General features: G+C 44.1%; 1 protein-coding gene across 1 annotated transcript in view; it reads right to left on the reverse strand.

Annotated features, from left to right (window-relative positions):
• Positions 1–25,544, reverse strand: part of dab1a (DAB adaptor protein 1a) — a 48,163-nt gene that overhangs the window by 5,173 nt on the left and 17,446 nt on the right. The window contains exons 2-9 of the mRNA XM_061078653.1: positions 20,013–20,152; positions 17,625–17,723; positions 12,785–12,916; positions 10,015–10,134; positions 9,055–9,093; positions 8,506–8,568; positions 6,123–6,176; positions 51–113 (exon numbers count right to left, since the gene is read on the reverse strand). Of these exons, the coding sequence (XP_060934636.1) occupies positions 51–113; positions 6,123–6,176; positions 8,506–8,568; positions 9,055–9,093; positions 10,015–10,134; positions 12,785–12,916; positions 17,625–17,723; positions 20,013–20,152 (710 nt within the window). The remainder of the gene's footprint in view (positions 1–50; positions 114–6,122; positions 6,177–8,505; positions 8,569–9,054; positions 9,094–10,014; positions 10,135–12,784; positions 12,917–17,624; positions 17,724–20,012; positions 20,153–25,544) is intronic.

Raw genomic sequence — 25,544 nt, forward strand, 5'->3', positions numbered from 1 at the left:
GAATCTTGAATGTAAATCACAAAGTGTGTGCGTGTGTGACAGCCGCTCACCGACGGAGAGTAGATGTCAGGAGGTGTGGACATGTCTCCGAAAATCTCTAACTGGTTGATATTCTGAGAATCAGAGAAAGCACAGAATAGCAGTCAGGTACAAGAACAATGCTGTGAGAGTATATACATTATCTGAAGCAGATCCCGGTCCAGTGCAACATGCATCACACACTGCATGCAACACGTAAAGGCTCGTAAAGTTTGTGGCACCTACCTGAGCACTGTGGCAGCAACACAGAGGAGGTTACAGAGGGGGTGGGGAGAGATGGAATAATGAGATGAAATGATTGACAATGATGACATACCTACCAAGAGTTATCACAGCCTTTGTCATCTACTCCAGATAAAGGTGCTTTCCAGCAGCTCATCTAAATACCCCCCCGCATCATTACTGTACAGCTGTCTCCTTCTGGACGAGTCATTAATGTTTCCCTCTTGTAGAAGACGTGTGTTGTGCCTCAGAGGGAATAGCTATCAAAGACGGCAGCCATTCTATTTGATCTGAATTTGTTCTGTATCGTTCTTTGCCCTTTCTTACACAGTCTTCCCGTGATCCTCCTCTTAGTATCACTCCCTTTTTACACATTAATAATATCTTTAGGCCAGTGGCAAGAGAAGGGAACTATTTTTAGTCGATAAAGGAATATAAGCCTTTGAATACATGGTCCGAGATTTGCATAAATCACAGATGCGGATAATTTCTTTAGAGATAATGAATGTTCTTAGAATATCTTTCCTCTTGTTCGCTCACGTAGGTCACACATAGACCACAAAATACTTTCTGCATATATCAGAAAATGGATCAGTGGGCATGGTGTTTTACCGTCATGGATCTGGATGGGTATTCTAGGCTAAGAGAGGAGGGGGGGGCGAGGCCGGGAAGGAGGCTGTGTTGTGGACTGTTGTTGCTGCAGAGTCTAGCGTAGCAGATAAGATCAACTCAACAAGACGATAAGCTTGATACTAAAGATACGCAAAACGGTGCATCCACAGGGACTGATAACAGGAAGTACAGGGGAGTGAATTCATGAAACACATTCTAACAAACACTCTTCTTGACCTAAAACACAGTAAATTCCCTCTAGTTTGTTACTGAATGTTACTGAAGATTCAATACCACAGAGGCGTTGCTGATGTTCTTCAAACAGAAATCACCGGCACAGGGAAGAATGCCGCCGGAGCGCGTGTCTGAGCGGCACAGGAAGCTGGACGATTATAGACTTTCTGTCCACTTTCTGTTCACTTGGCTCAATATTCTTCACGTGTGTGGTAGCGGGGTGAGGGGGGTCAGGTTGCTGTGATTACCAGAGTGTTATGAATGCTTTATTAATGTGCTTGTGTGCGTGGAAGGCCTCAGCGAGCGGGTCTGGAGGTGATGTGACCACCACCGTCTGCTCCCCAGCCACCGCCACACGTCTCTGACAGCCGCTCTGACCTTTGTGTCTGACTTTAAAAGGACCTAGGCGCTCTGAGCTAGCCGCCTGTTTTTTTTCTCTCTCTCGATTGTACAACTTCACACATGCACAGGCGGGTGTGGACACGCAGGTGCACCCTTACGTACAGTGCCGGACTCGACTCCTAGCTCAACCTGGTTACCATGGCAACGGCAAGGTTGCATGTTTTATTCATAAATGCTATGGGTCAAGATTCGGGGGTGACTTACAACTAGAGAAAAAACACAAAAAGTGGTGCAGTGACAGACCGGGGTTGTGAGACAGGGGCTCATCTGAGGATAGACCAGTTCATGACGGCTGGTAATGTTGACGACAATATGTTCCTCCTTAAAAAAACACTAAAAACATGAAAACAAAGATAGAAGAGTGCTCTGCTGTATATGGCTCCTTACCTTCCCCAGGACTAAGTCTATCAGATCTGCCTCTGCCTGCTGCTGCTGCTGCTGCTCAGTTTGCTCTTGTTGGAGGGGCTGATCATGGACATGATGGTGCTGATGATGGTGGTGGTGGTGGGGGGTGTTTTGATGTCTGTTCTGCAATCGCAACCCCAGTGTTAGATGGCAGGTGGGATGAGAATGCGCTCACACACACACACACACACAAACAGGTTAGTCAGTTTGCACACAATCAAGAGGAAGAATGAGGCAGCAGAAGGGAGTGAGATGACGTGAGGCTCATTGAGGAGGTCTGCAGGTGATCTTAGTCAGGACACTCACACACAGACACACACACACACACGCGCGCTCCGACACAGAGCAAGGTTCTTGTCTCCGGACTAAGAGACCAGGTGAAGATTTAAATAGGTTTAAAGCTCATCCCTACCTTTAGCGTAAACTACAGCACTGAGCTGGGGTTTAAACCCCCTTTGTGTTTCTGTAAAGCCTGTTCCCCTTGTGTCAGGAAGCACAGTGTGAGACAAATGGAGAGGCAGATACAGAAAGCAGAGCTGCATTATCCAACCCAGTGTTGGAGTGAAGGAATATGTGACATTATGGGAAAAAGCTGTTGTTCTCCATCCTCTGTCCTCACAAGCTGGATCCTGATCCTTTTAACACTAAATAAATAAATACATGACACGTTTTATTATTACTAATGAATCTCTAAAATAAAAAAAGAGAATTTAACTTACTAACAAGCATTGTCAGTCGAGCTAAAGTATGTATTTTCGTACGCCTTTGTGCCATTCTATTATTTCAATTGAATATGCTGGCATGTTTTTCACCCATTCCTGACACGTGTGCATGAATCTTCATCAACTGTAAGAGAAAAGAAAACTTCTTCCAGCTACAGCAGAATGATGCTGGTTCGTGCCAGAGCTTTTCTCCTGTGGTGTCACTGGAAACAGAATGTGCACGTTGGCCTGGCAAAGCAAGAGCGGTTGGTGCACTACAATATTGCTGAGTACATTCTTTTCTTTTGGATGAAAGCATGACGTATGGCCGTCATTAGGTGAAAGTGAAGAACAATAACAGCTTGCCCAATACTAATCAGTTCTGGAAATACTGGCCATTTTTCTACAGGATGATTTGTTCTCCTTCTGGAAATATGACCTCATAGTGGTATATTTCAATCTGGATATTATTTCTGGAGTATTTAAATCTGACAGTTGGATTGAAACAAACGGCACCTCCACCTGCTCACTGCCCCACTCGGCTGCAGCCCATTCCTCTGGTTTCCTTCCTTCACTCTCCCTCTCCGTCCACCCCTTTCTCTCTTGCCCTGCCAATTATGCCTATGTGCCCATTAAATGCTCTCGCCATCTCTTTGGGCCGACCCTTCATCTCTATCAGTGCCGCTGCCACCTATCAATTAGCCATCTCCGGGGAAACGGTAAGTACCTGTGCACATGTGTTCTGCATACAATTAACGCAGCCCCTTTAATTAACGCCACTCGGCTGACCTCCTGCCGTGTGACTGATCAGGCGGGCACACGCCAAAAACACAGCCCACCTGTCACATGCAAACACACACACACACACAAACTCGCAGCTCAGAACAAAACACAACACTGTGTGACATGTCAGTCAATCTCTTGCATTCTCTCACTCACTCAGACATGAAAAACCACACACACACACTCTTAAAAGGCTGTTTTTACACAACCATTATTTAAACTAGAAGCTCGGCCAATGTACACACATTTGGACATCACATCATATCATATCTAAACCAGTGTTTGTGCAGAGTTGATGTGTTTGTCTGGCTAATACTAATATGCTGACCTTTACATGGGATTCAACACAATCTCTCAGTTCATAAAGAGTCAAGAACTCAGTAGATTGAAATTGTGTGTGTGTGTGTGTGTTTATTTTATTGATTTGTCATCATTTAAGAAGGTGACAGAGTAGGAGAAGAAATTGCTGCTGACAGGAGGTCACATTTCTGCCAGTGGTATCATTTCATCTGAGGTATAATGTGTGTGTGAGTGTGTGTGTGTGTGTGTGTGTGTGTGTGTGTGTGTGTGTGTGTGTGTGTGTGTGTGTGTGTGTGTGTGTGTGTGTGTGTGTGTGTGTGTGTGTGTGTGGTTGCAGCAGTGATCTCATCTAAGCTACTGTCCACTGTCAATCCCCCTGCTGACAGGACAATGAACCTCTCCTGCCAATGCAATAAACAGTAAATCCAACCTAATAACAATTGTCAGAAAAGGGATGCAGCTTGTGGTCACAGCAGGTGCACCTGCAGCCTCCACACTGTGTGTTGGCAGAATAGGAAGAAAGAGGAAACATCAGATTGCAAAGTGTTCTCAGATTATTTTAAGGTAGTGAATGTAAATGCGAGCCTTGCAGTCACTTCACATATACAGTAATATCAGACTTTAGATTTGTGAAATGGATCATATTAATTCTACTCATTATATAGTTCCATGTCTCATTTATCATTAAAATAATTTTATAAATGTATTTAAAAGTGTACTGCCAGCACCAGTAACACTGTGCTGTAGTTGTTTCCACTAAATGGAAGATATTACAGTTATCATAAATCCCCCAGTTTCTCCTTGAGGCTGATGTGAACATCAGGAGGCTACTTAAATTTCCAATTTACTGTAGATGCAGTATTTTGACATTTGAGCTGGTGTGACGTGATTCCGCCCATAGAGAGCAGCACAGCAGCAGCTTCCTGTCCTCTGTGAGTCTGGATTTATCTTGAAAGTACATTAAATTATCTTCAAATTACAACACAAGATGTCTAACACACAAAAATAATTGTCACTGTCTATTATCCATTTATGTTTCTCTGATCCAGGGTTATATTTACTCCCTCTGGCTGAGGGACTGGGAAGCTGAAAACACTTGAATCCGCTGTATTTAAACCAGAATTGATGGCTGGTCCAATTGGTTGCACAACAAGAGAGAAATATTGGATTTGTTCACGTTCAGACACCGGCCAACACAAAAGCAATTCAAATAGCAGCATGTGTTGTGGGCTGGGTTAGGAGAGAACAGAAAATACTGTGGTGCCTGTAAGCTTCTTACCAAAGATGGGGATAATATACAGCCAGGAAACTGTGTGACTGATTCTCTCTCTACCAAAATGTATAGAGCAGGATTCTGACTACCAGTGGAGACAAGGGGGGGGGGGGGGTTTGGTTTTAGCTGAACACACACAGAGGTGGTGTGCTCTGGTTAGACCGAGGGAAGAGCCACAGAGCAGCAATATGAGGTGAAGTGTTGACACAGAAACAAGGGACGGCAGCCTGGTTATTGTGAGTGTGAAGATTTTAGCAGATTAAATCAGGCAGCAATATAAATAGCATCTTTATAGGCGGATAAAGAGCAGCTGAGTTATAGTGCAGCCTGACAGTGGTCAAGGTCATCTTTCATTATAACCACTGGCAGTGCAAGCCAATAACAGGAGCTTAAGGATACACACACACACACACACACACACGCATTCACACGCACACACACACACACACACACACGACCCTACACAACTACACACACGCACATACCAAACACACATAGAGTTCCCCTGCAAAGACTCACATATATGCATGAACGGGGTGAAAACCTGTTAAACATCCGGAGGTGTAAATTCAAAAACATGAGGCCATGCACATTTATAGTCAGTCGTATAACTTACATCCATTAAAAGGAGGATATGAGAGTGAAAAAATGTGTCTTAACGCAGTCTGGGATAATGTCATGCAGGTTTTTTTACTGGATTCAACATGATGCAAACCACAGCCTGGCATGCTTCATTGCGTAAAAACAGACACGACACACACAAGTCCAAACACACGTACAGTATCCCAGTTAACTATATGCAAGGAGCAGGCACCACGGAGCATGAGGAGAAGGGCACCAGCCACCACAGCTACAGCACAAGCAGAGGAGTAGCACAGCACACTGCACAAAGAGCACTGGGTCCCAGCAAACCTCTCAGGGGAACATTAGAAAAAGAACCCACACTGGATCACTGTGTGGGAGATACGTTAACAGGAAGTGGAATCGCCGCAAAAATTAGAGCTTCTCGCCGCTCTCGAGAGGAGAGAGGGCACCGAAAAAAGGAGGAGGATGCTTTAAACTGGAGTGGGGGCAGCTGAGAGGTTTATCTGAGAGGGGGAGGCAGGCTGAGGAGGACGTCGGGACACACGGGCAAACACACGGTCACTCACTGGGTGTCGCTTGGGGACGTCATAGACCCCTTCCTTCTGCTGACTGGTGGGAACCTACACAATCGTCCAATAAAGTCAGGGCAGCCGAGAAAAGCCTGTTACCTCTGGATTCATCAAGCAGTGAGACGCACGACACTGTGACAGACTGAATGCGGCCCTGGAACAGGACTCTTCAGGAATCAAATCCATCATGAGCAGAGTGTGGGTGATTGTGTGTGTGTGTGTGTGTGTGAGCAGGAATTATCTGAATTAAAATCTGTAAAGTAAAGACTCATCTACCAGACAGATCAGTAAACTAGCGGCCTGCAGAGATTGGTCCCTCTTCCTCCCTTTCTGCCTAATAAAGAATGGATAAGGCTGCTTATCACACCCACAGACATGTAATAACTCAGATTGTCACACACACGGAGACATGTAATATCTGTGTCACGCAGCCAGATCGACTTTGACAGTGTTTTGCAATGAGAAGTAGCAGCGAGAAGCAATGGCAGGACGCTGATAAATACGAATCGTGGGACTCCTGGTGGTTTTGTTTTCTCCTTAAGTGACACAATGTGTGAGATAAAGTTTGATTCTCTCCTAGATGGATTGCCCTAATCAGAGTGTGTGGTAAATGAAAAAACGGCACTGCTGAAGAATGGGGGGGAATCTGTGGAGCACAGTCGGTCCCATTCTTCCTCCTCCTCCTCCTCCTCTCCGTGCCTTGTTTACTTCTTTCACATGTTTATTTCTAGAGGCTTCCATCTTTATTCATACGTTAGCTCCTCAGTGGCTGGGGGCTGGCTGAGACTCACGTTTCTTACGTCTGATATGTGTGTGTGTGTGTGTGTGTGTGGTAGGAGGGGGGGTGTTTGTATGTGTATGTTTGTGCACGCGCCAGCACTCTTTTTCTATTTTCAATCCATTTTATTTAAAGATCAAACGAGAGGCGGGTGATTAATCTTTCTTTCCCCCCCTGCTTTCTTTCATCTCCTCGGGAAAGAAAAAGAGGGAGGGGAGGCGGGAAAAAGAGGAGGGGTCCGCCTTCCAAACAGGACGGGAATAACCTCCACATCCCCTCCACGCGCACCGTTCCCTCCCCCTCTCCATCCCTCAGAGGTCTATACCCACGGCTCTGAGGAGTGCACCCAGAGAAAGGCTCTTCTCTCTGGGGCAAATAGCTTTAGCTTCCCTCCAGAGAGTGCTGGCTGGTTAGCTCTCATTCTGTCTGTCTTTAATTTCTTGTACTTATTTTCTACATGTGAAAACTGAAGCTATTATATTTAAGAGCAGGCCACAGTATATATGTTTGTCCCATTAAGGACGGAACACTCCGCTCCATTTACACTTACTTCACATCATATGTGATATGTGTTAATATAAACCATATTGATATTATATATCATTTTATACAATAATATTGTCTTTTGCACACTCTGTCTACATATTCTTACACTCATAGTATATTATATTATCTATTGTACAGTCAAATACTTATATTTATACCTCTACTATATATCATATCATATTATATCATACTCTCTGTATATTCTTTGTATACATAAGTCTATATACACATATTTATACATGTGTACATGTTATTATTATTATTATATTCACTATTATTATTCTATATACTGTTGCTGCTGCCATTATTACTATATACTGCTGTTATATTGGTATAATTACTATCATATATAAATATATGTTATGTTATATTATATACTATATATACTGTACTATTTTTATATACTGTGTAACAATAACATTACTATCATATCATCAGTACTATTACCATCATCTTGCCACTGCACCTTATCTACCTATTTATCTTGTGTTTCTGTTTTTATTCTTTCTACCTCAATATTTTTTATTGTATTGTATTGTATTTTATTGTATTCAAATATACCGGCTGCTATGACGACTTAATTTCCCTTAGGGGAGGAATAAAGTAATCTATCTATCTATCTATCTATCTATCTATCTATCTATCTATCTATCTATCTATCTATCTATCTATCTATCTATCTATCTATCTATCTATCTATCTATCTATCTATCTATCTATCTATCTATCTATCTATCTATCTATCTATCTATCTATCTATCTATCTATCTATCTATCTATCTATCTATCTATCTATCTATCTATCTATCTATCTATCTATCTATCTATCTATCTATCTATCTATCTATCTATCTATCTATCTATCTATCTATCTATCTATCTATCTATCTATCTATCTATCTATCTATCTATCTATCTATCTGGTATCTATTGATCAGCAGGTGAAAGATTGAATCTGCTCAGAGGAGCTCCTGTCAGTAGCCACAGCTCAACGCCGACTACAAGATGAGGACGACACAACTCAGACACAAGCAGACAAGACAAGCCTGTGAATACCTGATAAATGCCCTCTTCCGATTGGTCGCGGATGGGCTCGTGTCCCGCCTCAAACACAATGTACTACAACGTCAGCAGCAGAGGGATGAGAGGAAAACGAGAAGCAGGAGAGAAATTGGAAGATAGGAGAAAATTAAGAGGAAAAGTGTTGTAATCGTATAAAAGGTCATTCATCAGACAGCAGTGTGAAGAAGTTCTCATTAACAAGCAGCTGGAGACTAGATCCTGGTGACACAAGGAGGAAAATTTAAGCAGCAAAAAACTTCCAACAGTGGCTGAGACAACTAAGTAACACATCTTTCGGCTGATCATGCACCCCCTACTGGCAGACATGCACACAGACGCACGGCTACAGTCCCATCCCGTCCTCCCGGTGACTCCACATACACATCGGTGGATGTCTGCCCCTCCAAACTGCACCCGGTGTGCTGTCCCCACACTGTAACCACACAGGGGCTGTCTCCCCACAGTGCACACAGAGAGGAGCAAGCTGACGGACAAGAAATGAAGCAAGTTGACAGAAGCAATGTGATTGGTCAGAAAAGTTACCTGGTACACCGGGTCCTCCAGATCCTCCTCCAGTATTGTCTGCAGGTGAGCGGGCGGCAGAAAAGAGGGGAGAGAGAGAGAGAGAGAAATCATACAGGGAGGAGATGAGAGGAGCAGAGGGGGAGAAGACACAGGAGAGGGAAGAGGCGGGGAGTTAGGCTGGCGGAGGAGAAAGTGTAGGAGGCGGTGAGCACAGAGGAGACGGAGCGGCTTCCTGGCATTCACAGAATCATTTGAGCGATCATCAGAGAAAGGGACACAGCCAGAGAGATAGAGAGAAACTCAACAGCAGCTGTGCAGAAGTCAGAACAGAGGGAGGTGAAATAAGCACAATGGGCAGATGATGCCTGACGACACCTATCCGTGGGTGCTCCTCATTCAGGGAGATCTCCTCTTTCTCAACCCATTTAGACCAGTTCCATATGCTTGTATGTATCCTTAAGACTGGGTACGTTTTTTATGCTTCTCCAGACCTGTGCGTCTCAATCACAATGTCATTTTCAAGACATGTGGCAAATGAAATAAATCCTGAATAGCTGAAATATTTGCGGGACAGGCGCGGTGCATTGTGGGAGATGTAGTTTGTTTGGTTATTAGCGTATAGCCATAACAAAAAGTAGCGTTTCAGACAATGGTTGACGATCTAAAGGGAAGTGATACCCAGGCAGATTACTGTTTGATTGTCCAAAACAACAATGAAAATAACACTGATGAAGATTCAGACCCGAAAATGTTACTGCTAACCAAGGCTCAGTGAGTAAGAGGTGTGTTTGAGGTGGAGGAAGAAGATGATGTCATGAAGATCATGTCTCTATCTGTTTCCGAGGAAATAAAAGGTTTTGCAAAGGTTTAATGGGTTAAGTCCAACTTGACTCGTTTCTTGGATGACGTTCATCACACTTAGGGCAGATCGTTAAGGTAAGTGGACAGAAATACAGTAAGAAAGAGATATAAGTGTACCTGGTAGACGGCCTGTTCACACTGCTTGTCTTTCTGGGCCTTCTTCTCCATCTCTTCTCTCTGCTTGATCTCGTAGATGAGCTGGAACAAGTCCCGCAGGTCCAGAATCACCGGCTCAGCCTAGGACCACAAGGCTACATTATCCACCCACACAGACACTGAACACACTCACTAATCAGAACTCATGTACTGAACCCATGCCTTGTTACTCCAGTTACGTGGCTAATAAAGATGACAGAACCTGCCGTGCCCCATGACAAAAACAACATCATGTCCTCATTCACTCTCCACTCACACATCTGCACAATCTCTGCTCCTCCTCTCGGCCTGGATCAGACAGGGACACGAGCAGATACACGCTTCTTGTCTTACCTTTTGTCAGGGGAGCAAACGTGCCAACAACAAACCTCGACTCACAACTCATAACTACTGTCACATCACGACAGCAGAGAGTCCTACAGTACAACGGTGTTTCAGACCTAATCAATTATTAACTGGAGCGACGTGAAGTGCACCTGGAGTTCACAGAATGAACGCTGCCTTGAATAAAGTCTTTGTATTTTAAGTGTTGTCTTCCTGCTCATAAGAGGCACTCTGGGGTAAACGGTGGCTCCTGCTGAGCCGACAGTAAAGCAGTCACTCTGTCAGTCTGAGATCCTCGGTGCATCTGACACTACATATTATTCTCTGTCTGTTCTCGGCATCTCTCTGCTTTTCTGCTGCTGCTCAATCAGAACTTCTAGGTAAGATGAGACGTTGAAAGCTGAGCGGATGATACAAGTGTAAACGAATACAACTTTAAAGATGATCTAGAGGAAGAGTGGGCAGCTCATAGGACCACTGAGCTGAGATACCCTCAGTTTACCACTGTTGAATTAGATGACTGATCCAAAGCCTGTAGCTTTAGCGAGAGTAATTCTATAATAAGTGATAGTGATAAAGAATTTTACCGTGGACAGACACACTGTTCTATTTAAATCTACACTGATTGGAATTTCTTTACCCAGATTTAATTCTAGTGTTGCATATGGGTTACAGGATGTTTCTGAATTCATTTCTTGGTATATTGAATTTTCCTCAACTCGGCTCCTCTTCAGCCAAAATCCGTTAGTGATTTTCTACAACTTCAAGAGATTGTACTGTACAAGTAGAGAAGAGATATCTGATATCTTCTCCTCCTTAATTTGGAGTTGTTGAACCCTGGAGCCAAATATAGAATTAAGTCTTTGCTCCTCAACTCTGAGGGTTTGATTCCTCTGATTGACAGCACAAATATTTCAGATGGACTGACCAGTGACGGCTGAAGCACTTTACCATAGGAGAGCAGGTCGTCCCCTAATCAGAAGGTTTGTGACAGAAAATGTAACAAATATATGATATACATAAGTGCTTTATGTATATAAATATATAAGTGCTGTGACCTAGAGTGTAAAGAGTTTTGAGCAGTCGACTAGGAAATCAATAATTTACCTCTACTTAATCTTTGACTTAATTTATTTGTAATGTGTTGTTATAATGATTTGCCCACTGTGATTTGTTTTCAAAGATATCACAATAAAAGATACAATAAGTAAAACTGTAATAACTTCTTTAAAGATATTTGACACTAAATACTCCCTACAAATGGGATCCAAGGTTGCTTTTCTAACAAAAAGACCCATTTATAATAATTATAACTGTAGCTCTTCTCAAAGGTTACAACAACGACTTGTCTATGAAATCCTTCCCTGTACATAATTAGTGGACTTCCACCGCTAAATAAAACATGTCTCTCTTGTGCTGACACTTTAGAGTTTAGTGGTAAGCCAATTACTTTAAAGTTTACCCCCAAATTGGCCTTTTCGGAACAACTTTAAATCTCAGTCTTCATGACAGAACAGAGATGCTCCGTTAATTCACATCAAAGTGGTTACTTTCCAATTACAGGCGCTGCCATAAACTCTCTGCCCCCCCCACCCTCTCGTCGCTCCACAGCTAACACTGATGGCTTCACGGTTCAAATAATAAAAATGGGAGAAACATATAATTGTGACCTTTCCTCTGGCACACATCAGGTAAAAGACTGATGAGAATTTAGCCTTGTGCTACACTGTGGGGCAGCAGGGTAATGTTGGTGAGCAACATTATTCTGTGTGCGGCTTGTTGTAGTGATGTTGAAGCCTGATTCTGCCCACAGTCCCTCAGTGTGTGTGTGTGTGTGTGTGTGTGTGTGGGTGTGTGTGTGTGTGTGTAATTGTGTGTGTGTGTGTGTGTGTGTGTGTGTGTGTGTGTGTGCCTATCTGTCTAAGTCAAAGAGCAGCGTTTCATGGCCCTAGGAGGATGGATATGCCATTAGAGCTGGTGACACACACTCAAATCCTCATCGACTCACTATGGGGAATCAATACGGCTACAGAGTGAGCCAGCTGGATCCAGACTAAACAAGCCAGACACATAAACCTAACAAAAGCAACAACAATCATATCAGGTGCAAAAGGCGACTCAAGATAATATACAGTACGTAGCTGCAGGACTGAACATGAATCTGTCCACACACACTCAGAAACACACACCAAAAGCTATAGAGCTCTACAGAGTACACTGTTTGTTTGATGAAGAGCGCAGAGGGGACATGAGCTGGTGTTCGAGGGTCCTTATCTAAATGTCAAGAGGTTCCTGCTATTGAGAAAAGACCCTGATGAATCACGCATTCACCTGCACACAAAGGGTACAAGGCGAAACGTGCGCAAACACACCCGTTACTCAAACACGCACGCACACAGACACTGACCGACTGTGACGTCTTGATGGCCATGAAGCGGTGGTTCCCTTCCTTCCCGCAGACGTAGCCGAAGGCTCGGTGGTCCGTGATGTCCTTGGCAATGTAGGAGATCTCGTGGACCGCATGGTGGTGATGGAGGACCTGAAGGAGGTGACACAGTCCGTTTAATAACTCACACAGAGAAATTCGACAAACTAAGATTACAAGTACTTGATTTTATGGACACAGTTTCAGGCCTTTTCTCACATAAGCAAATAAATTCAAAACTCGTTAAAAATTAAATAAGGATTTTAACAGGACCTTGGCATCTTTCTCAAATTTGATGCGCTTTATATATATTTCCTGCTTATTGAACTGTTTTCTCCTCTCTGTACCCTGTAAAGCACTCAATGATGAAGTTGTTCATGAATAAAGAAGATTAAAGTAGATTTCAGATGCAAAACGAAGTTGTTACCAAAAGTTCAAGGTATGAACACTCTCTGTCACACAAACACACTGATGAATTCCCCAAATTCCTGTACAAAAAAAACCTGTTGGAAGCTGAAATATAAATCTGACCGAAACTCCCTCAAGTCTACATGCAGAAACAAACCGTCTCACACCGAGACCTTGTTTCCTAGCTCCCCTGCCCTCTCTAGTTTAGCCTGGGTTGGGAGTGCCAAGCTGGCATTGCCCGCGGCAGATGGCACTGTTTTTCCTGAGGACAGAGGGGGGGGGGGATCAGTGACAATCACAGCTCGGCAAGCTGTCGACTTGATCACTTCATCTGTGCCCTCGCTCTCGAAACCCATTCACACAAACACACACACAACTTAATATGCAACGGCCCTCTGTTAAGTCACACTAAATGTCTGCTTTGTTGTTACTGTGTATGCCAGCTGCATGCTGGGAGCAGAGACACACAGTCAGCATAATGACCCTGTAGCTTTTGAAAGCATGCTAGGGGTTGGAGCGCTATACATCTGAGGCTAAACTCACACATCTGCTGGCTTTGAAGCTAGTCCAGAAGTAGCACATGGCAGAGTATAGTGAAACCAATTTAACACAAGGGCACTGGCACGCACACACAAATGCGCAAATACACAAACACACGCTGAGAGCCCCAGCAGAGATAGATAATTATTGTATGAGTCATGTCTTCTAAATTTAATAATTAGAGTAATGATTATTATTATCACCACTGATTGACCTGAAATGACAGCTAAGCCAGTGCATGTACACATACACACACACACACACACACACACACACACACACACACACACACACACACACACACACACACACACACAAACACACACACAGCTCATTTGCAGAGGTTGTGGAAGAATTATCTGTGGGTGGGTGGTGAGGTGACAAAGAGCGACTCTGATTCAAAGAGAGCAGAGAATGAGATGACTGAATAAATTCAATTGTTCTGTCTCGTCTTGGAAGCAACTCCAGCTCAGAGTATAAACAATTTACAAACAAGGATAATAGCTCCAGTACCTAGTTGGTCAGGTGTGCAATGAAGCAGCCATTTTTTCTCATGTCGCGATTTAACAAAGAGCAGAACATTTTCCGCAGGGATTCTGGTATAAGTTTTGCCATGTTTTCAAACTAAGATTGGCCTGTTAAACCCTCCATACATTTCTCAGCAGGCAGGAATTAGGACTCTCCAATTGTTTGGTTTTGGTGATCACCAGTAAGGTGGAATAAACTGATGTAAAGCTTTGGTTAAGTATTCCCTTCATTTACGGGCTGTAACCACCAACACGTAGTTCTGAACTGTGATTTGACAAATGTTATTATTCTCATATCTGTATGTGACATTTCTGCCAACGAGACTGCAACCTAAATCTAAACGTGTTGCATCATTCTTGGTAAAGTGTGGACTGAATGGAAAGATTCAATCACAGGAGTCTGTTCATCGCTGGAGCCAACACGTCTGGCAGCGTCAACTATCAGATGGAGTCCAAAGTTGCTTAAAAAGATGCACTCTCTGGCAAAGTGTTTGCAAAAACAGGTGGGTGTATCAAAAAGTCGATACTGTCTGTGTACTCTCTCGTTTCTTCTCTCCAGCACTGTTGATATGCACTACTGGTCGGTCTCTCTCTCACACACACACATAGACACAGAGAGACACAGACGCACACACACACACAACACACACACACACACACACACACACACACACACACAAAGAGACACAGACACACACACACACAGACACAGAGAGACAGACACACACATGCAGTGTCTCTGAGGGACTGTGGGCAGCATGCCCTTCAGCAGTTGCTGGCCACTGAACCAAGAGATCCCCCGTTACGATGGGAGTGAGGAGGGAGAAGCAGCAGGAGACCGTGTCTCTTTCCTCCCTCTGTTTCACATCTCTTTCCTGGGGAGAAGACATCATCACGACCTGCAGAGGCTGTCCGGGCTCCAGTCAGTAGGTCAGGACTGAGGTTAGCAGTTAGCTTTGAGGCTTAATTAGTTCCTATGGCACTGCTGAACTTCCCATTGGACATCGTACAATCCGTGCCCTCAGGCTCGACCCTCTACTGTAAGTGGGAGGATCTCTGTTAGCCAACATCAACATATATGAGATAAGACTCAAAGTGAATGTATGGAAGAGTCTGGCATCGGGACCCGTTCTAGTTGCACCTGAGTCCAGCCTCTGTGAAGACTTGTTTTTTCAGGGGCTTTTCTAACAGATTCTCTCCATGTGTTCTTGGTTGATAAAGTATTTTCTGTTGGCTGAACAGGACTAATTTAATCTTTCTGATTTGATTCTCTGAGGGAGCAGCAGGGCGGCTGCTGCACTCCTGTGTGTTCTTGACCTGACGTGGGGCGGCGGCCCTGACAAGACTGACAAAAAGGGTCGAGGAAGGTGGGTGTGCACGTGTGTGTGTATGCGTGCATGCATGCGTATAGAGAGAGAGAGAGAGAGAGAGAGAGAGAGAGAGAGATTCCGGGCTGCCCTCTGCTAGATTAATGTCACCCGTCTTCTTCTCCTCCATCTCAAGCACCACCTCCATCCACTCTGCACGACCTTCCCTCCTCCAAGAGAGAGGCCATCCATCCATTTGTTCACCCATTCATCCATCCACCCATCTGGCTGACTGATGCACAGGAGGGGAATGAGACTGTCAAATTCCCTGAACTTCAGCAGCCTGTCTCTCTCTCTCTCTCTTTCCCTCTCTCTCTCTCCCTCGCCATTAGGAGTGGTTGAAGGACTGATAGTAAGGACGGCATATCTTTATAGTTAATATTAATGTGCAGAGACAGAGGACAAGGTCTCCCTGTGGAGAGCTTTACCTTGACATATGCTCACTGATTCTCCTCCTTTTCCTCTAACTCTCCGTCTCCATCCGTAGCTTTCATTCTCCTCCTGTTTTCTGTTCCCCCTCTCTTATCTTTGTTTCTGTTTCCTCTCTTCCACTCCTTCTCTATTTTGCCTTTATGTATCTATCTCTATTTCCCTCTTTATCCCTCTCTGTCTTCTGGTACGTAGACTTTGAGGCAGCGAGACGGAGAATGAGACAGAGAAATGAGGGTTATAAAATGAGGGATGAAGGACTGGACCTGTGAGGGATGAGTTTGGCCCCGCAAGCAATATGGCTGCCATGTGGGAGGCCGACGGGTCCTGTCTAATACCCCAGACTTTTGAGTTATACTGCTGTGTAGCGGCTACACACTGACACACACACACACGCACGCACGCAGAGTCGCTGACAACCAGCTCCTGCTGAGGTGTAAATCTCAGGCTTTGCATGTCGGCCACTAAAACCAGGTACAGAGCAGCGAGCTTCACATTGAATCTGGACCAGATTACATTAACAATCAGCCGACTGACAGCCAGAAGAAACAGAGGGAAACAGACAGCTTTACATGATGACACTAACAGCAGATGTTTATTCTGCATTATGCTTTTAAAACCAGGCTGTTTTCCTCCAGCTGCTAATATAAATAAAAGAAAGCTAACATGCAGAGGTAAATTAAGAAGGCTACAGTGTCAGGCCCATTCAATTTGATTTCTTTAAAAGGTTCTGGGATTAAATGAGGCATTCATTGGACATCAACAGTAAAAGAAAACCAAATTGATCAGTGAGGTTGTCATCCATCCAGAGCACCAAGTATCCTGGGGAGTCTCGGCAGGCAGCATATCTCTTGTTCAATGAAACAGTGACAGATTTGGTCAGTTTGGGGACTGAGCCTCGATAATACCTGTCACAGAATCCTTGAGTAAGAAATTATAAAAGAAATCACTGCGCTCTACTGGTCACTTTCCCTTGAGCTGCAAAAACATTTATTCTGCAACAGGATTTAATGACTGAATTCACTGTTTGTCTGTCCATAGGGTTTCTCGTGGTCCTGTAGTCGTAAACGTCTGAGTTGTCATCATCAGCTAAATTAAGACAAACTCCGGTACAATCTTCGCTTCCTCTGGTGGGGCTTTGGCAATTCCGAAATCTCATTGGACAGTGGGAAAATGGCTAGCAAACTGAGAGTTATCAGGAAAAAGGGAAGAAAGAGGAATGATAGCAGTCGGAAAGCAGAGTCCTGAATAGATCAATAGTTGGGCAGACAGAAAATCTGCCATTTAAAATGGAATATGTATAATCTGGAGCCTAGTATGAAACCAGAGCTGTCCCTGTTTGCAAAGAGGCAGACAATGGGATAGCCATGTTCCCTCATCTACTGAGGTCTTGTTCTCAGGGTTTCAATTAGGGCCTCCTGATTTCCCCAGGGTGCCCCTCCCTCTCATGGAGATGCCTCATTAACAGAAGAAACACACACACACACACACAGGCCCGCAATGCTGCATTCAGGCGCACACTCCCACACGCACCCAGGCACACACACTTACCCCTGACTTCTCATCAAAGATCTTGATCCCTCCAAAGGAAACAGTCAGAAACACCTTCTGTTTGTGATCTCCTTTGGACCGTGCCGCAGCAGCTATACCCTGAGGACAGAAACACACACAGAGCAAATAACCATGTTAGAAGCAGGACTGAAACTTATGTACTGTGTAATATGAGGATGACTCCATAAAGAACTTCCCTTTGGGCCGTCTCTCGATCTAAAAGACAATTTTCCTCTTGGATTATCTTTCAGTTGTCAGTAAATGTCAATAAAAATAATAATAATAATCTCTCAACAACATCAGCAATAAACATCACAGTGGCATCAATTTCCATCAGTCACGCAGAGATAAAGCCACTGCACAAGATGGGTATTTACAAAAATGACTTGGACAAAACAGAGTGAAGATTTGGAAGATATTACATTTTTCAAAGATAATATCTGATAAACAAAATAACAAAACAGCCATACACATAGAATATATTTGATTACTGGTAAAGGAATAACAGAACAGTTAAAGCCAGATCACTAGTTTGAAATTAACACCAGTATTTGAGAAAAACAACACTGATTAAAAGCTATTTAAGGCGGAAAAACAATTGTTTGTGTAATATATCATTAAATAATATGTAATGATAATCAAGCTACATTTGTTTTGATCAGTCAAATCCAAACGCTTTATATATATATATATATATATATTAGACTGATGAAAAGCATTATGGGAAATGTAAGGAACCCATAACTACAAAAGCAGACAAGGAGTGTAAAAAAAGAGTGTAAAAAAGTGAAATCACAACTCTTCATGAGCACCTCATTTGAATTCACAGAAGGCATCATGACAAACTGATTTTAAGTAAGTGTGTCTAAGGGTGGAGTTTTCCCGTAACGTGCATTATGCGTGAGGCACAAAAGAAGAAAAGAGAGCAGCGAGGTTTCAGAGAATGGAGGGAGTCGGGCTATGAGAGGGAGGAGCAGTACGAGAGAGGAGGTGGAGAGATCAGAGAAAAGGAGTTGATGGATTTCCTGTCTGAATAAATGAGGAGGAGGGGAGCTGTTTGATCAATGAGCCGTCTATCCTCTCCATACCCTTCCAGGCCTCGGCTGCATAGAGTTTTCACTACACATAAACAAAACATAAATGTAATTTCCTCAATTCAAATATATTCCAACCTAAATTATAAATGTATCTGGCTGTATTTGGACCTCATGTGTTACATGTCAATTAATAATAAATGAGAAGGGAACATTTTTTGGAGAATAAAGCGAAATCTAGGCTCTGTGTAAAGTTTTGACTGTTTATTTTAGCAAAATTATTTACATATGTGTTTCCCATTTACAAACTGCAGTAAAATATTTCACCAAACCAGCTTGCGCATTAGGGATTTTATTGATGAATGAATATGAAAATGTCCTGTTTGTCCTCACCTTTATCCTCCCCCATCTCTCTCACCTATCATCCAAATTATTCCCTGCCTATGAGCCTTCTCTCCTCTGCTAACTGCTCCATCTGTCTACCTCTCCCTCTAATTCTTTTTGTCCTTGCAAATGAGATATTTACCCCGAAACCCCTCTCATCCATATGGCTAACCTCCGTACTTCCCCCCGCGCTGATCATCCTCGTCTTCACTATAAAATACAACGTCTTTATTTTTATGTTTTCTATCATTTTTATTTGACACCTCTACTCTGGCAATTTGCATAGTAAAACTGCAACTAACTATACATGCACGCGCACATACACACAAACACAGTTGTGCTGTGATGTACAACACATGCATATTTAAAACTCGAACTTAAATATGCATGTTGTTGAATTACTTGTGGACCGCTGTGTTGGCTGTTGATGGGGCTTTTGTGGGTCATGTTAAATTATGAATCCTCCAGATTTAGTCGTGGCTCACTACGAACATGCACAGACGCATGTTAGTAGGGCTGGGTATTGTTTGGGGGTACAGAGTTTTACACAAATTTTTTTTCAAACATCTGCTGCATGTCCCTGTGTCTGAATCCTTTCACATGGAATACACCCACACTTTCCACCATTTACCTTTAGGCATTTTGTTGTTGTGTTGACTTGAGTTTGAAGTGGTTACTAGCTAACTGTAGGCTAACGTTACGCACCGCCAGAGCCGTTTAGAGTGTGCTGCCACCAGTTGAGTGTAATATTAACTAGACACGTGCTGTGATGTTAATGTTGCCTGTAAGCAGGGTAACCATTTCGGTACAGAGCCCAATCAACGTAATGAGGCATCGAAATCTGCGTTATGAGTCTGTCTGATCGGTGCCGGCAGATTTCAGAATCGAACCCTAGGCGTTAGAAGGGAGTCAGTTCTTAATTGAAGACCCATCAACAGAGACAGAGGAGAAGAGGAGAGATTTTCCTTACCTTGAGCTTCATCATCGAGTCCTGGCAGAGTTTGTCTCCACGGGCCGCGGTGACTTCGTCCAGGCCGATGAGCTTGGCCTTGTAGCGGACGCCATCGCCCTTAAAACGTCTGATGAGAGCCGTTTCACTGCGATCCTGCCCTGCAGACACACACAGAGACACACACTCAGTAGAGTACAGTCCATCTTCCAGTCAAGGACCTCTATCCACCTCAGACTTAGGCTATTACCTCAGAATCATCAATCACACAGACCACAGAACAGCCCAACAGGAATCTGACAAATAATACAACCGTACCACAGGTCACGGCTTCTGATGCTGGCAAGATATTATCGTGCAACTACATCGGATTGGACCGGTGAACTGTGGTGTCATCCGGACGACACCGGTCAATAATCCAGATGCTTAAATCGATGAAGTTTGGAAGGACTAGAGCTACAGCTGCTCTCCAACTCCTTTCTCCTGCAAAATAATAGCATTTTGCTCTTATCTCCCCCGTCTCCCACAGTCCTCCCCTCTCTCCTCACCCCTCATTGTGTGGTGGATTGTTGGTATTGTGCTCATGCATTAGAGAGTGCCGGCGACGGTGTGCGCATGTTGACCTTGCTCTTGTCTAGGAAGTCTCAATGTTATCTCCTGATGTGACTACAACACTCATCTTCACAGACGACACAAAGCCGAGGAAGAGAATGGCCACTTGTGAGGTTAGACCCACTTTCTCTTCATCGTGCTCTCTCCATCGTTCTCTCATTCTGTGTCTATCTCTGACCTGCAGTGCGCAAACATTTCATCATCAAATATTGTATGGACGTAACATTCATGCATCCGTGTGTGTCTCTGCACTTTGTTTCTCAGTGTGTGTGCACGAGGGAAAGACTGCAAGAGCGACTGTGAGAGGGAGAAGCAAAATGATAATGCAGCATATTCAGATAATATATTGAGGCATTAGTTCTGTACTCTATAACAGCGTGACTCTTGGAAGGTCATAGTCTGAGTGATGGAATGGTCCCACTCCTCCTCTGCTCGTTCTTTCACACTCCCTCCATTCACAGAGTCCCCTGAGCACTGCAGTGTAGTAGAAATGAGCTCTTTAACCACAGGCGAGAGCATCGTTTTATATGAGGCTATTGAATCATCTCTCTGTCCAACACTAATCTCCCACCTTCCTCTGCTTTGTCTGCTGGCCCACACAAACATCCCCATTTGTAAATATGCATTTGTATCACCTGAATGAAGTCCATTTATAACACCGGAACAGTTGGTCAACGTTTAAGGGTATTTAAGGCTAAAAAAAGCCTCATTATCAGAGAATTAACTGCGTATCACGCCACACATTGTGAAATCCTCACACACACGCACACCAATATGGTGCAGATGAGCTTGTTCCTTTGAATCAACGCACACACACACTCAGTGTCGCCGCTTTGAGTAAACCGACGACATGTAGACGTCAGAGTCTTCAGAGACAAACGAGCTGAGGAACATCTGTCTTTATTTCGGAGAGAGTAACAGAGAGAGAGAAGCGGTGCAGCGTCTCATTTTGGATGAGATGAGAGTGAAGTGATCAAACCTCCAGAGGACTGTTCTGTTCAATGCGCAGACGACATTTAAAGACATTTAAATATTGCCTTCATTAAACTTGAAACAAGCGTGCACCATGCAACAGTCAACAGCTATAAAGACCCCCCCCCAACACAAATCTCTTCCCACTGCTTCAATAACATGAAGTGTGCCACGGCTGCTGGGTATAAAGGATCAGACTCATATTTCATTCACATGCAAACAACAGCTGTCTGTCAGGAAACACAGCGTCGGTAAATCTCTTTGACTGCCAATGGAAAGTCACGCAGGAAACTTTAATGTCATACAGTAAACTCGATGAAGACACATTCATTTGAAGCTGACGACAAACATTTATGAGTTTTCTTGTAGACAAAGTTTTGTTGAGCAAAGTGAAGTTTTTCTATATATCTTAAGCTATGAATTGTTTTGAATTGCTAAGATTATCTGCTGATGGGTGGAACAGGTGGCAGGATGTGAGCTACCTATTATTCCAATGACCCCCATGTCCAGGGACAAATGGAACAGTTATGTTTGATTAAACTGTGCAGCACAAACATGGATTCAATGTTTGAGGGGTTCAGCTCGACAAAAATATATCTGTTTTTAACATTCTGACTTTGTACACATTCATTCTTTCCTAAATGCTATATAGTCTGCTGTGCAGCGCTTCATTTGTGTGTGTATGTCCGTACTCTATGTTAAAATGTGTGAGTGTTAAGTAACGCTGAAGGTGTCCTACTGCTTTTGGCTCACTGGCACAGTGGTTTTCATTTGAGTCTGACATTTAAGACCTGCTCCCTCCATCTGCATCCATCACCATTACTGCTGCTATACTTAGCACAGCGAGGAGGAGAACACAGAGAGCAGGGGAAGTCGAGAAAGGCCAAGAGGAGACGAAAGGGAGGGAAAGGTGGAGGGGTCCAGAGTTACTTCTCCTCTTGAGTGGTTTATAATACTACCTTTTGGGGACATGTTCCATGAAAGACTTCCCTGTGTGTGTGTGTGTCTGTCAGCAGGGGAAGCATTCAGTGTGCTGTAATTAAATGTCTGCTATTGCTGTGACCCCACTGAGCCTCAAACACAACTAATGAAAGAATCTCCCATTTCATCTGTCATGGCTGCTCGCACGAACGCACAAACGCGCACACACATACACACAAGCTTCAGGATTTTCTTTATTACGCTCTCACAGAAACAACTATCCACAGCCACATGTTCACGCATGTCCCACCTACCAACACTAATGAAAGAATCTTCTGGTGGATCTTTCGTGGTTGCCTCACAGGTGAACACACAACAAACACAAACAATCTATTTTTTAACACATATTCTTAGTCTTGTCTAGATTCTGCACAAAGGAATGTGTACAAACACACAACGCAAAGAGTTGCAAAGGTTGAATTCTGCTTTCTATACCGTTTGGCAGTTACTACCTTACAACTCGTTTATGTGTGTGTGTTGTGTGTATACGTGTGTGTGATAGTACTTGGTATGCAGGGGTGGTTCGACTGTCTGAAGCAACAAGCAGAGAGGGAGGGAAGGACACAAAGCGAAGAGCGGAGGATAGAAAGGAGGAATAGAATGTGATGGATGGATGAATGAGCGAGGTCTCCATTGGATAAATGTCACTCAGGATTAGAACATTATGACAGGCAGAAAACCCGAGTCCTACTCGTACACACACACACCCACAGGTGATAGATGGCAGGTGACTGCTGGTACAGTATGTGTAACCCTTCAGGGAAGCCCTGAGCATCGCCCCCGGCAACTGTAACCTTCTGCCTCCCACGTGCCTCCTCCATCACTCTCTCTCTACCAGCTGGTTCCCCCTATAACCTCGTCTCCTCCACGATGTCATCAGCCATTCTTTACCTCTGCATGATTCTGGCTTCCATTTGGATCACATACATAGGAATTACATTCTACCTCACCTTTTCCTTTTCTCCTTTTTTCTGTTACAAACGTGTGGGACCCTGGCTGTAAAGTTCCAGTTTACTTTATCATCTCTTAGCAAAGGAGGTTAAGATTCCACCCGTCTGTTTGTTGGTCAGTTTGTTAGCAGGATTATTTAAAAAACACTGGATGGATTAGCACGAAACTTGGAGTTAAAAATGACAGAATTATACTTATAATCTACATCAGATCAAGGATTTTTTTATTCTTTCTTTAACAGTGCGAGATAAATATTTTCAGAGAATAATTCATGGATCCAGATCTCGATTGTCTATATGTACTGAATGTAAATGTGCTTCCATTTTTATCATAATCAATCCTGTTGCTTTGTCTGTCTTCTTCCCTGTTACGGACCTATAAGAAATGGCTCGTGAGGCCCGGAACACATCAAATAAACGAATCAGAAACAACTGTTGCCACTAAATAATAACAAATGTTTATTGGTTGAAACAAACAAATATTTAGAAAGGCAACAAACCAAAAGGGTTGGAGGTTCCCGGCCAAAACAAACAAAAGAGAGGGGAACACTGAGCCAGCCATCGGCCGTCGAAGTCAGTGTTCACCCCCGAACTAAGTCTGCCTAAATAACCCACTACCTAAATGAAAGAAAAAGGTTATCCGAAAACAGGACTACCGGGAACCCCCGAACCAACTACCAACATAACAAAAGCTCAAAAGGACTTCTGGCATGGGGGAAACCGGAGCCTCGGTCTCCTCACCCTTTCACCTGCATGGAAGAATAGAGAGCGAGAAAGAAATTCACAGCCTCCTTAAGTCAGCTCCAGCTGACGAGGTGATGAGTCTCACCTGAGGACTGGCTGCGTGGAGAGAATGAGAAAGGTGGAGAGAGGCACAAACACACACGCACATTCTCACACAGAGCCCCACCTCCTGGCCACACGTAACACCCCCACCCAGAGCTTGTGAATAGCCGGGGGCAAACGTGAAGACCAGGGAGGAAGGAAAAAAAAACAACACATTCACAAGACCTAACACCGTGACAACGTGTCGGCCAGGACGTTGTCCCGCCCCTTCACATGCCGAATGACCACGTTAAAGGACTGCAGGAAGAGCGCCCAGCGCATTAACCTCTGGTTAGTGTTCCGCATCTGATTCACAAAAACTAAAGGATTGTGGTCCGTATACACAACAGTTGGCGAACTCGCGGAACCCACATAAACTTCAAAGTGGCTCAGCGCCAGGACCAAGGCCAACGCCTCCTTCTCAATAGTAGAGTACACGCGCTGGTGTTTGTTGAACTTCTTGGAGAAGTAAGAGACGGGATGTTCAACCCCGTCCCCCCCCTCCTGAAGCAGAACAGCACCCGCACCCGCATCACTGGCATCAACAGACAGTTTAAATGGACGATCAAACACAGGGGCAGACAGGACTGGGGCCGTAGTCAACAAAGCCTTAATACAGTCAAAAGCACGCTGACAGCCCTCAGTCCAGCGAAAACACACCTTCGGGCTCAACAAGTCAGTGAGGGAAGCAGCTACCGCAGAAAAGTTCTTACAAAAACTACGGTAGTAGCCCGCCATCCCCAGAAACCGGCGCAATTCCCGCCGTGAACGAGGGACAGGGAAAGAAAGAATAGCCTCCACCTTGGAGTGCACCGGCCTGACTTGGCCCCGACCAACCACTTTGCCCAAATAGGTCACTGTCGCCTGGCCAAACTCGCACTTAACAAGGTTTAAAGTAAGATTGGCGTCACGCAAACGCCCAAACACAGAATACAGCTGCTGAATGTGCTCGTCCCAGGACCCAGAATACACAACAATGTCGTCCAAATATGCCTCACAACCAGAAAGACCAGACAACACAATATTCACCAGCCGCTGAAAAGTTGCTGGCGCATTACGCATGCCAAACGGCATCACAGTGTACTGAAGGAAAGCGTCTGGAGTCACAAAAGCAGAAATTTCTTTCGCCCGAGGAGTCAGTGGCACCTGCCAATATCCCTTTAACAGGTCAAGTTTGGTTACATACTTGGCACCGCCAACATTATCCACACAA

The sequence above is a fragment of the Limanda limanda genome, chromosome 9, assembly GCF_963576545.1.
Source record: "Limanda limanda chromosome 9, fLimLim1.1, whole genome shotgun sequence".
Lineage (NCBI taxonomy): Eukaryota > Metazoa > Chordata > Actinopteri > Pleuronectiformes > Pleuronectidae > Limanda > Limanda limanda.